The sequence below is a fragment of the Myotis yumanensis genome, unplaced genomic scaffold (assembly GCF_028538775.1).
Source record: "Myotis yumanensis isolate MYYU_CA2020_CCGP unplaced genomic scaffold, mMyoYum1.0.hap1 SCAF_5, whole genome shotgun sequence".
Lineage (NCBI taxonomy): Eukaryota > Metazoa > Chordata > Mammalia > Chiroptera > Vespertilionidae > Myotis > Myotis yumanensis.
Window position 1 is genome coordinate 85,294,178 of NW_027223756.1, and position 18,078 is coordinate 85,312,255.

General features: G+C 41.2%; 1 protein-coding gene across 1 annotated transcript in view; it reads right to left on the reverse strand.

The window, feature by feature from the left end:
• Positions 1 to 2,239: 2,239 nt before the first annotated feature.
• The window catches only part of LOC139009844 (adhesion G protein-coupled receptor E2-like), a 53,644-nt gene continuing 37,805 nt past the window's right edge, over positions 2,240 to 18,078 (reverse strand). The window contains exons 9-18 of the mRNA XM_070413961.1: positions 16,945 to 17,052; positions 16,536 to 16,756; positions 16,174 to 16,353; positions 14,889 to 15,086; positions 14,384 to 14,619; positions 7,653 to 7,719; positions 7,301 to 7,392; positions 6,318 to 6,486; positions 6,122 to 6,232; positions 2,240 to 2,321 (exon numbers count right to left, since the gene is read on the reverse strand). Of these exons, the coding sequence (XP_070270062.1) occupies positions 2,271 to 2,321; positions 6,122 to 6,232; positions 6,318 to 6,486; positions 7,301 to 7,392; positions 7,653 to 7,719; positions 14,384 to 14,619; positions 14,889 to 15,086; positions 16,174 to 16,353; positions 16,536 to 16,756; positions 16,945 to 17,052 (1,433 nt within the window). The 3' untranslated portion in view covers positions 2,240 to 2,270. The remainder of the gene's footprint in view (positions 2,322 to 6,121; positions 6,233 to 6,317; positions 6,487 to 7,300; positions 7,393 to 7,652; positions 7,720 to 14,383; positions 14,620 to 14,888; positions 15,087 to 16,173; positions 16,354 to 16,535; positions 16,757 to 16,944; positions 17,053 to 18,078) is intronic.

The window sequence follows — 18,078 nt, forward strand, 5'->3', positions numbered from 1 at the left end:
CTTGTAAGTCTATTTCTTTCACCAGGTAGGGGAAGTTTTCTGTCATTATTTCTTCAAATAGGTTTTCATTATCTTGCTCTCTCTCTTCTTCTGGCACCCCCATAATTTGGATGTTGGTACGCTTGAAGTTGTCCCAGAGGCTCCTTACACTATTGTTGGGGTCCAACCTCAGCAGGTCCAGGGGTTCCCAAAGGTGAGGATGGAGTTGGCGAAGAAGGAATGACATGGAGACAGCGTTCAGTTGATCAGCAGCCTAGCCAGGTTCTATAGCCAGGTTCTAGCCAGGATCTGTTATATTAATTTTTTTGTAACTGGTAGCCAAGGCACATGGACATAGAAATGTGTATTGCACAGGAAGGGCTAGAGGAGGCAGAAATTTGGAAAGAAAAATTAAGATGTGGAGAAGTGGGCAGTGGTGATTCTCAACACATGGCATGTTGACTTGCTTCAAAGATGACGGTTGGATGGATGGACAGATGGAACAAGCCACACAAAAAGTTATTTGTGACTGAGTTGTGTTGTTCTAAAGAACAGGGTAAGAGAAAAAGATGGCAAAGAAATTGTTAGTACTCCAGATGTGTGCCTCAATTTTTAATTCTTTGCATACACCTTCATATTTATTCCATTTCCATATGCTATCCTCACTAACATTTTCTCAATTCAGGTATCTACTGCTTAATGTCAGTTATGCCTAAAAAGCAGATGCACACGAAAAGGTCCATTTTGACTCTATAGTCCATTATTTTAAATTAGAGGCCTGGTGCATGAATTCGTGCACCAGTGGGGATCCCTTGACCTGGCTTGTGGGATTGGGCCAAAAGAAGCTCTCCTACATCCCCCAAGGGGTCCTGGATTGTGAGAGGGTGCAGGCCAGGCTGAGGGACCCCACCAGAGCAGTATCAGGACTAGGGAGAGATGCGAGAGGTTGGCCAGCTGGGGAGGAACTGTGGGAGGGCTCCAGGGCATTTCCAGCCCATGTTGCCCAGTCTGGATCAGCCTGACCTCAGCAGCAAGCTAACCTACTGGTCGGAGCGTCTGCCCCCTGGTGGTCAGTGCACGTCACAGCGAACAGTTGAGTGACCTTAGCATATCATTAGCATATTATGCTTTGATTGGTTGAATGGCAGACCAGACACTTAGCATATCAGGCTTTCACTATATAGGATGGGAAAGATTGTATTATAACTCTCCACCAATTTCCTGAAGTATAGCTAAAACCAATTAAAGGTTTATGTGTCTGTAATAAAATACCATGTTAGGATATAAAATACTTATAACATTGCTTCCTTTTGACTGCCAAATGAACATAGTTGCTAACACTATTTTGGTAAGAAGTCATATTTCTACTCCGTTGGTCACATTTACAAGATGTTCTTTTTACTCCCTCAACTTTTGGAGGACTGACTCATTGTAGAAAATAACCTTTGCTTTTGGCAAAATGTAGAAAGTCCCGAGGAAACAAGTTCAGGATGAACCCACTGTAGTAGGAAATGACTGACATTGAGTGTGATGTTATGATGACCTCTCTTAGCACCAACAATATCTGACACACACACACTTTACTTTGTTTTCACTTGGGGCACTTTTTCTACACATTGTTTTATTTGAAATCATGTATTTAGTTCGAGATATAAACTTTTCCTGTGTAATCATGGGCCAGAAAATATTATACTGAGAGATACACACATTTTAAAAAGTTCAGACATTATCACACAAACACACAAAACAACAGCACAACAACAAAACAAAACAAAAAAAAACAAAATAAAACCAACAACAACTGCATTCTACTGGGAAAAGTTTAACGAGGGAGATAGTCTGTGGAATATATCCATGTTTCTTCTTTCTTTCTTTCTTTCTTTCTTTCTTTCTTTCTTTCTTTCATATTGAGGCAGCATTGGTTAATAACATTATATGTTATAATGTTAACATTAAAATAATTTGATATAATTCAGCAATTTTTCTTCTGAGTATCTATCTGAAGAGCATAAAAAACCAATTAAAAAAGATATGTATACCCGTATGTTCATTGTACTATTTACAACAATCAAGATATGTAAACAACACGTGTCCATTGATGGTTGAATTTATAAAGAAGATGTGGTACATATATGCAATGGATTACTATTCAGTCATAGAAAAGATCAAATATTGCCATTTGAAACATCAATTCTGAGAGTATTAGGACATAAGTGAAATAAGTCAGACAGAAAAGGACCCAAATCACATGATTTTACCTGTTTTTCTTTAATCACTCACCTTTAGTTTTCTTAGAATTGACTTAATTTTCTTTTTTCTGCTGTTGTTCCATCACCTTTTACCTGGGGAAGAGACAAAACTAAAATGATGGAAATGGCTAATAAATAAGTAAGTAAATAAATAAATATTCAAGTCTTTTCTCAGTTTTTCTGGAAAATTTAAAGAAACATTCATGTACCTTCAAGCAATTATTCTTGTGTCACATTGTTTTATCTCTATGCACACAAACACACTTTCACTTAATATCAAATTTACAAACTTATGTAATACATGAGATTCACATAACATAAATTAAGTCATTTTAAATTATACAATTCAGTGGCAGTTAGTACATTTGCTACATGCATTCATCCCCAGTATCTAGTTCTAAAACATTTTCATTACCTCATGAAGACTCCACGTTCATTAGGTAGAAATTTCCCATCACTGTCTCCAAGCTCCTAGCAACAACCAATCTACTGTCTGTCTCCACAGATTTATCTATACTGGATATTTCATATGAATAGAATTGTCCAATATATAACCTATTATATCTGATTTTTTTTTTTTTTTTACTTAGCTTAATGTTTCAGAGGGTCATTCATGTTATAGCATTGTTATTGGTTGAATTATATCCCCTAAAGATTCATATGTTGAAATCCTAACCTCCTGGACCTCAGAACATGACTCCCCTTAGACAAAGGGTTTTAAAAGAGGTTTTAAATTAAAATAAGGGCACTAGGGTGAGCTCTAACTCAGTATGACTTGTGTCCTTACTCAAAGAAGGGAGATTAGGGTAAGATGGCAGAATAGGAAGCTCCAGATTTCCTTCCCCTCATGGACACATCAATTCAACAAAAGTACATGAATCCATTTCCTTTGTGAGAAATCCAGAGATCACTTGAGAGGCTCCTGCACCCCAACTGAGTACGACACCAGCTGCATTGAAGTAGTAGGAAAATTCATGGCACCATCTTGCCACAGGAGATGGCTGAATTATACCGTCAACATTCTAACATTTTGAGGGTCTGCCTGAGAGTGAGTTTTGTCACGCCTGAGAATGAGCACCAATGGGAAAGTGCCACAAGTTAGGATGCACTGAGAACAAAGGGGATAGATTAGACCAGCACACATTCACTGTCATTGACCTTTCCCCAGACTGCAAGAGGGCACAGGACGGGCTCTCTCTCTATATATGGAAATCTTATCCTTTACGACAGCATGAATGGACCTGGACATTATTATGCAAAATGAAATAAGAATACAAAGACCATATGATTTCACTTATATGTGGAATCTAGTGAACAAAATAGTTTAGCAAAATAGAAACAGAAGCATAGATACTTAGAACAGATCGACAGCTGTCAAAATGGAAGGGTTTTGGGGAGCTGGATGAAAAAGGTGAAGAGATTAAGCAAAAAAATAGATACATATGACATATAAACATGGACAAAAGTATGGTGATAGCAAGGGAGAAAGGTGGGTGGGGGGAGGGGGAGGTGGGCAAAGGAGGATAAATGGATGCAAAGAGAATTTGCTTTGGGCGGTGAGCACACGATGCACTGTGCAGATGATGTTTTATTGAGTTGCACACTTGAAACCTGTCTGTTTTTTTAAACCAATATCATCCAAAACTCGACAAGAAGTTTATAAATACTGTACTTCAGGAAATTATTCAGAACTAAACAGAAGAGAAAGTACATGTAACAGGTTTAACACAGGAGTGTCTAGATTTCATTAGTGTTTTGAAAGAATCCCTCTGACTTCTGTGTAAAGAGGAATTGGAAGGAGACAAGAGTAGGAAGGGGTAGTTGGTCAGAAGGGAATTGCAGTGGTTCAGACGTGAAGATGGCAGCCTGGCTCAGGAGGGGGTGATGGAGACTGAGCCATCTGGGCACATGAGGGACATACTGAGAAGATAAGAACAATAGGGCTGTATAATGACTAGGTTGTAGGGGGAAATAAGGGAATGGATGTAGTGCCATTCAGAGACACAAAGACACCATGGAAAAGGATGGGATTAGGGTGGAGATGGTGAGTCATAAATTGGAAGGCTGAGTTTAAGGTGCCTTGGTAATATTAAAGATATCAAGTAACTGGAAATACTCCTCTAGTTCTCAGAGCTAGAGAAACGTATGTGGCCATCATTTGCATCTATATGGTGACTGACACTAAGGAATGAATTCTATTGCCTAGGAAGAAAGAATTTAAATTGGTTGAAGCTATAAAAGAAACAAAGAGAAAAGCTAGAGATAATGGAGAAAGACATGGAGGAAGGGCATGTGAATAGATTCTAGACAGGATAAGGATAGAGTGTTTCATGAGAAAGAGTGATAAATAGTTAAGAAGTTTCTGGAAAGATTTTAGGGGCATGGAGATCATTGTAAACCTAAGAGATATTTGCTTTGATGGAATGATTTGGGAAAGAAGCCAAAATACATGAATTGAGGGAATGAATTTAAGACAAGGAAAGAGCGACAAAGAAAAGTCAATTCTTCACTGGTAACTAGAAGGAAATGGTAGGCCAAGTGGTACATGTTTGTAACATGGAAAAAAATCAAACATGTTGCTACAACATTGGGAAGAATGCTTTTTAGATGGTGAGGGAAGAATGAAGGGGATAAGGGTGGGAGAAAGGCCAAGAGGGAGGAGAGAGAATGTGTGAACAATAGTGTAAGAAGAATTCATAAGGCAAGAATGATGGGATTCAAAGTGAAGGTGAATGTTGTCTTCAGAGAGAAGGGAAATGGTGTGAATGATATGGCAATGTGGAGAAGGTGCCTGCTAATTTATGTGTGTTCAGAGGGTGCACTTCACAGAGTGCTTGCAATTACTCAGATTTTCTCTGTGGAATATATGGTACGAATATTTGCTGAGAAAGGGAGAGGGGATAGAAGATTCAACTGTGAAACCAGTGTTTGTGGAAGATGAATGAACAGGTGAAAGATATACAGAACTTCCTGGGTGTATACCAGACTTCTTCTTAAAAAAAATTATTTTAAAATATGTTTTTATTATTTGAGAGAGAGTGAGGAAGGTAGAGGGATAGAGAACAAGAAACATTTATCCACTGACTCCTGCATGCCCCCTACTGGGTATCAAACCCACAACTCAGGAGTGTGCCCTGACCAGGAATTGAACCAGGGACCTCTTGGTGCATGGGTCAATGCTCAACCACTGAGCCACAGTAGGGAGGCATAGTAGGCTCCTTTAAATGGGAAAGAAGACACAAGGGGTTTAATGGAAGATGGAAGAGCTAAGAAACTGTAAGTAAAAGAACTGTCTATGTCTGAAAATTTTTTAAAAAAGAATTTGGTAAATCTAAACCACTGGTGGTTCTTAATAATTATTGCCATGAATTATCACATGCAATGATGGCTTTTCCTTCCTGGTTTTACAGTGGATGGAGGGTGCCGAACATATCAAGCAGCCTCCCTAAGTCTAAAATGCTAGCTAACACTTATTTCTTTTTATTTCTTAAACATGTACATCATATCCTCCAATTTTGACTTTTGTTGTTTGGTGCTGAGTGACTACAAGATAGAGGTGAATAGAGGATAAGATAATGTGGGACTGAGTGGAATGTGAATCCCTGCTTCAGAGCATTGATTCTTGCTTATTTAGCTAACCATGCATGGCACACGGCAGGTGTTCAATAAGAGTGCTAATGTGTAAAAGTCAAGATGAGCACAGTTCCTCAGGGGCAAGAGCAAAATATATATTTTCTAAGTGAGACCATTGCTAATGGTTAAGAAATCAAAGAGTAAATTCAGTGGGAGCCATCCTAGGGCATCACCTGCTGCATACCCAGGTTGTCCAGTGTGTTGGGCATGAGGTACTCTAACAGTTAGTGAAGTGCTCTGGGAGCAATGCATGGCCTTACCACACTGTGTTTACGGGCATTCGACAGTAGTCCGCTGGAGAGGGTGTATTGCTCAGACTCCACTTGGATTTTCCCGACTTGTTTCAACCATTTCCTGTATTGTTCCCGGACCTGCAGAGGCAAAGCATGCTCTGAGTCAGCTCACTGAGAGGAGTGTGAATGGAAAGAGTCCTGGGTGGGAGGTGGACAGTGGTACCTGCTGGCTGAGGAGACAGTACACCAGGAATATGAAGACACCCTGCAGGCTGTTGATGATGGTGAAGAGATAGGCCATGGCGTGAGCAGCTGGACCCACCTGCAGGATTCCCAGACACCACGTGCAGCCCAAGATGAAGAGTTGAGCTATCGCTTTAAATGTCAGCATCCTGGGTAGAACGAGAAGAGAGGCCCATAAGCACCCAGAAGAACAGGATCAAGGCCATTCTCATCTCCTCCCAGTGAATGCTCCTGCCTTCCCCTGTGGGTGATGAGGTCACAGACAGACTTGTGTTCAGCTTTGACCTTTACTGTCAATGATTCTCCCTTGGGTCCAGGATGGCATTTGGATTGAACTGAGTAGGGTCTCGACACTTCAGAATGTAAGTTCAAAAAAAAATTCTATAATGCTCCATGGCAATGCCTAATTTTATCTAACCAACATTACCAAGTGTTTTCTGTGCATCAGGCTGTGTGCTGGGACCTGCTCATTAAAAGTTACAGAGGCAAGATTTCCATTTTCATAAAGGTCACAGGCTATTCCAATGACTAATACAGCGGAATAATGACATCCAAAATGTAGAAAGGATACTGGAGAGGGGTGAGAAGGAGCCTGACTGAGAGTGAGTATGGAAGTGTAGACTGGGTTGTGGGAGGAGTCGCAGATTTTTCTAAGTGAAAACAGTTTCTTTGTACTTTTGCTGTAGGACTGCTGACCAAAGGCCAAAGAGTGTTTATCAACCAATGTCAATTCCTCCTATTGCTGAGGGAGTTACAAGATGGGATTAGAGACAGAACACTGTGGCCAGGAAGTCAGCAGCCCACCACTAAATCCAAGCTGGCTGCCATTGGAGGACAGCTGCATCTCTTTACTCTGGGGTCCTCAGAAGACTCCAAGAAGGGACGCCAGGGCTGCTGAGGCACATGGATTTGCTCTTGGGACCACACATGTCTGTGGGGTTGTCACCCTCTTCTCCATTTTACCTTGTATTCTTGAGGGTGGACACATCACTGTTGAGTGAAGAGAGTTTGCTTTTCAAAATGCAGAGGGTCATCAGAAAGAAAGCTAGATTGACCTTTAGGAAAACACACAAGGTTTAGTGAATAACATTTTAGTTTGTTATCTCTAGTCTAGCCCGTCCAACAGAAATTCCACATTTAAGAACTTTTCATATTTAGTAAGAGTGTTAGAGCTTGTAGTTTTGGGAGGAGTCTTAGAAAACCAAAGCAAACCCAGACAACACAGGGACATTCTTGCTCATGTCATCCTCCCGCCTCCTCATAAGTCTAATGACCCTCAGCTGAGCTTTAAGGATGCTCTGATGTCATCACTCACAAAGAGGATGGCGCAGACTGGTCCAAGGAAGCCCCATATAAATCCCTTTTCCAGGTGGAGCCAGCAGCTAAGAAAGAGAGAGAATTAAAAATGCATTGGTCCTTAGAATGTAGAACAATTATGTAAATTCATTCATTAATTCATTCATCAACAAACATAGAGTGTCTCTTCTGTGATAGGCTCTGTGATTGGCTCTGAAGATAGAGTCATGAAGAAAGTAAGCATGGTCTTCAATCCCACACATCTCACAGACATACAATGAGACATACTGCAACAACAAAATAAAAATGGGAAGCTAACGCTCTGTCCAACTGAGCCAAAGCAGCTAGGGCGGAGTTTTTTAAATTATGACTTTTTTGAGAGGTAGCTTACATACCATAACATTCACCCATTTAAACTGTACAGTTCAGTGACCTTTAAAATATTCATAGAGTTGCCCTAGCTTGTTTGGCTCAGTGGATAGAGCATCGGCCTGCGGACTGAAAGGTCCCAGGTTTGATTCTGGTCAAGGGCACATGCCCTGGTTGCAGGCTCGATCCCCAGTAGGGGGCATGCTAGAGGCAGCCAATCAATGATTCTCTCTCATCACTGATGTTTCTATCTCTCTCTACCTCTCCCTTCCTCTCTGAAATCAATAAAAATATATTTCAAAAAATTCATAGTGTTGTGCGATCATCACCACAACCTAACTTTAGAACATTTCTAACTCCTCTAAAAGAAACTCATTCATACTAGCAGTCACTCCTCATTCCTGCTCCCATGCACCCCCACCGCCCATAGCCCACAGCATCATTAATCTACTTTCTGTCTCTATGGATTTGCCTATTTTGTACATAAATGGAGTCGTATGATACATGGTATTTTATGACTCGATTCTATCACCTAGCATGTTTTCAATCAAGGTTCATCCATGTTGCAGCAAGTTTTTATGGCTGAATAATATTTTTTTAAATTCTTCTCCTTATTTTTGTTGTAATTACTCACCCGAGGATATTTTCCCATTGATTTTTTTAGGGATAGTGGAAGAGAGAGGGAAAGACAGAGAGAAACATCGATGTGAGAGAAACACATCGAATGGTTGCCTCCTGCAGGCGCTCCAGACCAGTGCCTGGGAGGAGTCTGTAACCAACACATGTGCCCTTGATGTGAATTGACCCAGGACCCTTTGGTCTGCAGGCCAATGCTCTATCCACTGACCCTAACCAACTAGGGCTGTTTTTACATTTTAACACTTTAACCTAATCGCTGTTATGTGACATCTCATTTTGATGTTTTTGATTTTCATTTTCGTAATGACTGATGATGTTGAGCAACTTTTCATACATTCACTGGTCATTTACATATCTTGGAAGAAATGTATATTCAAATCTACTCTTGTGCTAGGGGGAGGAAATGAAACATGAGAAACTTATTGAATGTGTTGGGGGGAGAGACTGCGGCCTGGAAAAAGCTACGGATTATGTCAAGGGCAGGGACCAGGGGAGAGAAAAATTGCTAATTATCTTGCTAGAAAAGGAATGTATTATGATTGAATCCAGCCAGGTATGACCCTGCTCATAATTTTATATAAACTTTTTACCCTGCCAGTACTTAGAACGGCTAATGAACTGCTTTGTAGTTAGTTTTTTCTTTTTTTTTCTAACACTGTGTAGTTGACAATAAAAGATCTTGCTGCACCCTTGGTGGAGGCCACATGCTGCAAACCTTCCCAGAGGGGGAAGGTGTGGGCTGTGGTCAGCTGGCCAGCTTCATAAAGGCTCTTAAATTTAAATTCTGAGTCGGTGGTCTATCTCGCTGAGCCAACCCATAACACTGTCCATTTTCATTTATTTATTTATTTATTTATTTATTTAAATATTAAAATTTTTTAGTATATATTTTATTGATTTTTTACAGAGAGGATAGGAGAGGGATAGAGAGTTAGAAACATCGATGAGAGAGAAACATCGATCAGCTGCTTCCTGCACACCCCCAACTGGTGATGTTCCTGCAACCAAGGTACATGCCCTTGACCAGAATTGAACCTGCGACCCTTCAGTCCGAAGGCCAATGCTCTATCCACTGAGCCAAACCAGTTAGGGCTAAATCTTAAATTTTTTAAAAATTGATTTCAGAGACGAAAGGAGAGGAAGAGAGAGATAGAAACATCATTGATGAGAGAGAATCATTGATCAGCCCCGCACTGGGGATCCAGCCTGCAATCTGGGCATGTAACCTGATCTGGGAATCAAACTGAGGACCTCCTGGTTCCCAGATCGACCCTCCACCACTGAGTCACACCAGCTAGGCTATTTAAAACTTTATTGCTGAAAGTATTACATCGGTCCCCTTTTTCTTTTGTCCATTTTTAAATTGGGTTGTCTTTTGTTATTGAGTTGTTCCACCTAATTTTAACAACAGTGCTAAACAGAAGTTCTCTTATGATTTAGGTTTGTAACTGAAGTGTAAAGGGCTTAGTTAAGTCTATTTCTTAAGATTTTACTGTGACAGAATTTACTCTTGATTCACATGAGGGTAAGAACAGGGGTGGGCAAAAGTAGGCTTACAGTTGTGTGTATGTGAAACAGGTTATTCTTGTACTATTATTTATTATTGTATTATTTTCCATACCAACAATTGTAAACCTTCTTTTGCCTACACCTGTACAGAGGACATTTCAGGTCAATGGAGAGTGTAGTAGGACATTGAAATATACACTGAGAAAAATATAAATAGGAAAGAACTGATGTGTCCAGGAAGGAATCTCTCTAGAGTTGAGCTGATGCAGGCGCACGTAAGTTTGAGCAGCATATTGTGGATAAGAGTGCAGCTTCTGCGAGACTGACTTCCTGAATGTAAGTGTGCAGACTTGCTCTCCTTCTAAAAACAACAAATGCTTAAGCAAAATAACTAAGACCAGCCATTTCAAAACTCTGACAGCTACCCAAAGCCTCAGAACAAACTGAAATAGTCTCTCCGAGAGAAACTACCGAAGCTGGGTAAGATTGGTGAGGAAGGACTCTGTGGTGTTTCAACTCTGAACTCTTTCCACTCCTTCTCTCCCCAGCTTAGTGGTGAGGCCGCCAAAAGCTGATAGCATTGCAGACAGCAGGGAGATCTGACATTTTTGGAGGTCCTTTGAGAGCATCATCATTATCCCCAGAGCATCGTCAGTATTTTTTTCTGACCCTTTAGTTCTCCAGGCACCCTGTATTCTCCAAATTTGGTGTATATTTTATTCCACTAAAAGCTCATCTCAGTGAGAGACAAACAGCTTGCCCCTAGGGCATTGCCAAAATAATAGCAAATGCCTGTCAATAACTTTGCTAACTGCCTAAGGCTGTGATTTCAGGTGATGTCAACAAGAATTTGTCTTAGGCCCTGGCTGGGTGGCTCCGTTAGTTTGCATATGGTCCCAATGCGCCAGGTTTGCGGGTTCAATCCAGATCAGGGCATATACAAGATTCAACCAATAAATGCATAAATAAATGGAACAAAAATTGATCTCTCATTCTCCCTCTCTTTCTTTCTCTAACCCCCTCATTTTTTAAAAATACATATTTGTTGTTGTTAATCCTCACCTCAAGGATATTTTCCATTGATTTTTAGAGAGTGTGGAAGGGATTGGGAGAGGCAGAGAGACAGAGAGAAAAATCAATGTGAGAGGGCCACATCGATTGGTTGTCTCCTGCATGAACCCACAACCAAGGCCTGGGAATCTGCAACCAAGGTAGGAGCCCTTGACCGGAATTGAACCTGGGGCACTTCAGTCCTTGGGCTGTCGCTCTATTCACTAAGCCCAACCAGCCAGGGCTCAACCCCCTCATTTGTATGTCTTCTTGGGAGAAATGTCTATTCAGGTCCTCTCCCCATTTTTTATTTGGATTGTTGTTGAATTGTATGAGTTCTTTATATATTTTAGATATTAATCCCTTATCAGAAGTGTTGTTTGCAAATACCTTCTCCCATTCAGTGGGTTGCCTTTGAATATCTATCCAAACATTTTTAAAATATTTGTTCACAAAGATATGTGCATGACTATGTTCATTGCAGCATTATTCATGGTGGTCAAGACATGAAAACAACCCAAGTGTTCTTCGATAGATGGTTGGATAAAGGAGATGTACTTATTATATACAATGGAATACTACTCCACCATAAGGAAACATGAAGTTCTGTCTTTGTGACAACATAGATGGATCTTGAGACTATCATGCTAAGCGATACAATTTAGACAGAAAAAAATCAAGAATCCTATGATTTCACGCATATGTAAGATACAAAACTGAAAGCAAGAAATGAACAAACAAGACAAGCAAACAAACAAAAAATCATAGACACAGATAGTAGTATGGTGGTTACCAGAGGGAGAGAGGGGTGGGAGGAGGTAGTAAAGGGTAAAGGGGAAAATATAGGTTCATGGGAGGAGATTTGACTTTGGATGGTAAACATACAATGCAATATACAGATTATATATTATAGAACTGTACACTTAAAACATATATGATGTTATTAACCAATGTCACCTCAATAAATCTAATTAAAATATTTTAATTTGTCCATGTATGTTGATAGCAGCATTTTTCATCATAGTAAAAAAATGGAAACAATAAAAATGTTTGTCATTTGTTGGATGGATAAAAAATGTGATGTATCTATATAATGGAATGTTATTTACAAAACAACAATACCAGCAACAACAATTCCAGGCGAGGCTGGAAGCTGCAGAAATGACCACAATCACAGCCAGGACTCCGTAACCCACAGGTCATGATACTTGCTGCAACATGATGAACCTTGAACACATCATGCTAAGAATCCAGTCACAAAACACAACATTTATGATTTCATTTATGGGATCATCCAGGATAGGCAGATCCATGGATTAGTGGTTGTCAGGGGTTGAGGTATGTGGACTGTTAGTGGTATGTCAGTGGTAACAGGAAGGAGGACTGCATGATATTGTGTACAAGATTTCTTGCTTTTTGTTGTTGCTGTTGTTGTTAATCTTCACCCGAGGATATTTTTCCATTGATGTTTAGAGAGAGTAGAAGATAGGGGGAGAGACACAGAGAGAGAAACATTGATGTGAGAGAGACGTATTGATTGGTTGCCTCCGGAAAGCATGCCAACCAACTGGGTCCCAAACGGGGCTGACCGGGGATCAAACCTGCAACCGAGGTACATGCCCTTGACTGGAATCGAATCTGAGACCTTTCAGTCTGCAGGCCACCACTCTGTCCATTAAATCAAACCAGCTAGGGCATGAGGTTTTCTTTAGGGATTTGAAATCATTGTGAAATTTGATTGTGGTGATAGCTGTACCACTCTGCAATTATTGTGAGAACCCTTTAAAGATATGTGAAATGTATTTCAAAAAGAAGTGAAAACATTAAACTTAGTGTAAAAAGCTGACAATAAAAGAGTGCAAGCTCTGGAGAATGACTCCCTTGATTTGAATCCCAGCTCTGCTACTTACTAGCTGTGCCCCTTTGGGCATTTATTTAAACTTTGTGCCTCTATTGACTTATCTGTAAAATGGGTCAAATCACAGGGTCTAGTTCACAGTACTGGTGTGAAGATGAATTGCATTAGCTAATATAAAAATGGTTAGAAAAGTTCCTGGCACAGCCTGGCTGGTATGGCTCAGTGGATTGAACATCATCCCATGCACTGAGAGGTCGCTGGTTTGATTCCCAGTCAGGACACATGAATGAATTGTGGGCTCCATTCCTAGTAGGGGGCACGCAGGAGGCAGCCCATCCATGTTTCTACTCTCTCTTTTCCCTTCCTCTGTCTCTAAAAATCAACAGGAACATATTTTTTAAAAAGAGATAGAAAAGTGCCTGGTACAGTCCAGCTTGTGTGGCTCAGTGGTTGAGCGTCGATCTATAAACCAGAAGTTCATGGTTTGATTCCCAGTCAGGAGGTCACAGTTCGATTCTCAGTTTGTGGGCTCAATTCCCAGTGTGGAGGGGGCAGGAAGCAGCCTATCAATGATTAATGTTTCTCTTTCATCATTGATGTTTCTCTCTCTCCCTCTTCCTTTCTCTCTGAAATAAATATTTTAAAAAGTACCTGGCACAGAGTAAGCACCATGTTAATCTCAACTATGTTACAATCTATAGTTTAGTTTATTTAAATCAGCTCTATTTTTCCAAACATAAATTAGGGACAACTTGTACTATTTGGATAAAGAGGTAGGTTAAATTGTTTATAATGATGTCCTAAGCACCTTTTTCATGACACCTTTGTTATTTTAAGGAGAGTTTTAGAGACATTTTTCTTAATTATTATAAACTAGAGGCCCAGTGGATGACATTTGTGCACTGAGGGGGGTCACTCAGCCCAGCCTGTGCCCTCTCAAAGTCCAGGACCCCTCAGGGGATGTCCGAATGCCAGTTTCAGACCACTCCCCTAAGCTGTTAGTCGGACATCCCCTGAGGGGTCCTTAGCGCTGCCATGGAGGTGGGTGGGGTCAGTGGGAGGGCATTGACCACCAGAGGGCAGCTCCTGCATTGAGCATCTGCACCCTGGTGGTCAGTGAACATCATAGCAACTGGTCATCCTGCCATTTGGTTGATTTGCATATCAGCCTTTTATTATATAGGATAGCCATCTGAAAGATGCCATAACCATCATCACTTATTGTCTCTATTCATATGATCTGTCATAATCAGAATGCTATGTTGGTTCCACAAAGCCATGCTCATGGGGAAGAAGAAAAAGAAAACACAGGAATTTTCCCTTACCGGGCAGGTGTTCCATAAAGGTGAGACCTGGATGCTGCAGAAATGGCCACAATCACAGCTGGGACTCCGTAGCCCACAGGGAGCATGAACTTCTGCATGAACCTGCTCACATTGGAGTAGTTGACGACCGTCAGGTTGCGTGCAGTGAGGAAGAGGTGCAGGCCCTCCAGCAGCATCCAGGTGAAGGAGGCCAGGTAGAGATAGTGTAAGACACCTGCGATGATGGCACACAGCACCTGGGGAGGAGTGAGTCACCAGGTGGGATTGTCAGGGTGGAGCATGGCCCCCAGGACCTCTCCTATCACTTGGCATTTGGGAGAACTCTGCTATATATGAAGGAATTGTCAAAAGAAGGTGTGATTTCTAGTTGGGACAGTCAGTGTAAAATTGGCTACTTACCCCTCTAACATTTCCCAAACCCAAAGTCATTTTATTAAGGTGTCCAATGCAAGTGTACTCCTCATTCCATGGTCAGGGCATGCTTCCTTTGGGACAGTGTCGGTACCTTAGGCTCAGTTCTGTCGATGGCCATGAGGAAGAGCAGGTGGGCCAGGAAGAGGCAGACCGAGAGATGCAGGTGGAGTGAGGTGCTGGTGTTCTGGATGGCTTTGCACAGCAGGAAGGTGAGGGCCGCCAAGAGGAGGCACAGCAGAGAGAGGCTCAGCCCCACGTAGGTGATCACAGCCAGGGCGGGATCCTCCTCCTGGGACCCAGCAAAGAGGAGAAAGCAGTCACACTCTCCTAATCTGGGTTAATGACCCTTCTACCATTTTGAGTTTGGGGTGGGTGCAACAAAATTTGGATTGGAGGAGCCAGGTAAATTTGTGATGTTTATGGACACTGTTAGAATTCTAGGGGGTTCTGGACTGATTCATTCAGATCCTGTAAACATTGAGGGATAAGAGAGTCTCATTCAGGACCAAGCCCTGGAAATCATAGGGTTGATTTTCCTTCATGACTATGCTTATAGGTTATCATGCAACAGTCACAGAAGCACATGGCTTTGTGTTGAGCACCATCCTCCATCCCCATGATGTGATACTGTGTGACACAGTCTGCATCCAGAGACTCGATGTCCAGGGATCAACTCCCCACCTTGGACTTACTCACCTCATCCCTGCAACACCTGTTCCTTACAGATTTAGATCCTTGGTTAAAGAAGGGGAAGTACTGATGATGGTGGTAGCTTAAAATTAATATTTCCAGCCTAATGTTTTATTTGTTTTTTAAAATATATTTTTATTGATTTAAGAGGAAGGGAGAGAAAGAGAAAGATAGATACATCAACGATGAGAGAGAATCATTGATCGGCTGCCTCCTGTATAACTCCTACCAGGGATTGAGCCCATAACCCGGGCATGTGCCCTTGACCAGAATCAAACCTGGGACCGATCAGTCCACATGCTGATGCTCTATCCACTGAACAAAACTGGCTTGGGCTCCTGACTATTTTCTAAAGATTAAAATTTTTCCTGCCTGATTTTTCGAATCATCTTAAATCCATAAGGAGAACTTAAAAAAATTAATTTTAGTGTAAGTATGTGAGAAGGAGAAAGAGGGAAGGACAGAGAGAAAAACAGAAATGTGAATGTGATAAAGAAAATGGAGGACAGCAATCCTCAATGGAGATGCTTGTGTATGACCCTGACTGACAACCCAGGTGCACCATGTTTATTTATTGACTCACATAAATTTCAGAATAATAAATTATATTATTTTAGGTGCAACTTGCATGGGAACTTATTACATAGCAATAGACATTGAACAAAGTCCCTTCTCAAGGCTCTCACCTGCACATCATAGTGGGCCATGAGGACGGCAAAGCTGCTGAGGTGGCTGCATTGGCAGGTGGTGCTGGTGTCTCCGGTGCCCACCATCCAGCAGCCTTTGGTGGACCAATGACCACTTCCATTCTGGCCAGGCTCCCAGAAGACACAGAACACCTTCTGCTTTGGCCCCAGGGTCACTGTCTGTAGGAACAGGGCAAGGTGTGAGCTGATGTTTCTGGTGCTCAGAAATGCTGACCCAAATCTTGCTTGGGATGGGCTTTCCTGGGGAGATGATGTACCCATGGGAGAGCCCCTGAACCCCAAGACTGTGTCCAGGACTCAGGCCTCTTCCACCCCTACAGCCCCGTTTCACCAGCACTCACATGCTTGAAGACAAAGGTGACTGGGGAGCTGAGGTTCTGAGTGTCCTTGTTGCTCACAAAGGCAGATTTGATATCTGAAAGCAGGACAGGGGAGACTTCCTGCTGCAGGCCCTTGTGTGTCTCATTCAGAACTGACTGCTCCTCAGTTTCCAAGACCAGGGGGGCCCCAACCAGCAACTTGCCCATCCCTGGAGAGGAGACAAGGCCCACCACAGCAGGGCCTACAAGACAAGGACAAGGTTCACATCTTGGGTTGTCCCAAAGGCCCCCTTCCTTCTGGGATGCATTCTCTCCTTTGACCCACCACAGCCTACACTTCCCTTTAATATGTAATTTTCTGTTTGTCACATCCATGGGTGTCTTGTTCCACTTGAAGCCTCATTGACCTTCTGTCCACCTCAGTCATTACCTGAGCCACCTGAGTCCTGCACCTCATCCCAGTTCACCAGCATCTTTCCCTGATTAATGCTCAGGGTGACATTCTTGTCTCCTTGCTTCTTCACCTCCAGAGATAGTTCTATGAGTTGTGGGAGTTACATAAGGGAGTTAGATTAGTAACTGTGCCAGAAGATGTAGCTATAATATCATTTTATGTATATATATCTTTTATATGTATTATGTTACACTATATACCAAATGTTATCTGTAACATTATTATAGATATATCAAATAATGCCATATATATGTTATAATAATACACATATTTTGTATACATAGTAATGATATATACCAATCTGAATTTTCTTTTTTTTTTTTTAAATATATTTTATTGATTTTTTTACAGAGAGGAAGGGAGAGGGATAGAGAGTTAGAAACATCGACCAGCTGCCTCCTGCACACCTCCCACTGGGGATGTGCCCGCAACCAAGGTACATGCCCTTGACCGGAATCGAACCTGGGAACCTTCAGTCCGCAGGCCGACGCTCTATCCACTGAGCCAAACCGGTTTGGCCCAATCTGAATTTTCAAAGGATTATCAGACAAACTACAAAATATATAACCTGAATGAAATAAACAAATTCCTACAGACCCATGAACTATAAAAGTAACTGAAGAACTGGAGTATGAACAGACCTGTTATAAGAAAGGAGATTGAATCTCTAATGAAAACTTTCTAGATGAAAGTTAAGACCTGAATTCGACTAACCATTTAAGGAAGAGTTAACACAAATTCTTGTACACTCCTAAAAAATAGAATTAAAAGGAACACTGAATAATTTTATGAGGCCACAATTACTCTAAAAACCAAACTAGAAAAAGATATCAAAAGAAAACAAAACTATAGACCATTAACTCTTATGAACATAGATGCAAAAATCTTCAGCAAAATATTAAAAAAAAATTATCCTAGAAGTCTCAAGGCTTGTCCACTGAAAACTATAAAATATTGTTAAAGAAATTTAAAAACCCTAAATACATGGAAAGGTATCCTGTGATTATGAATTGGAAGGCTTAATATTTTAAACATTGCAAGATTTCCAAAAGTGTCCTACAGATTCAATGCAATACTAACAATATTTCAAAAGAATATATATTTTTTGCA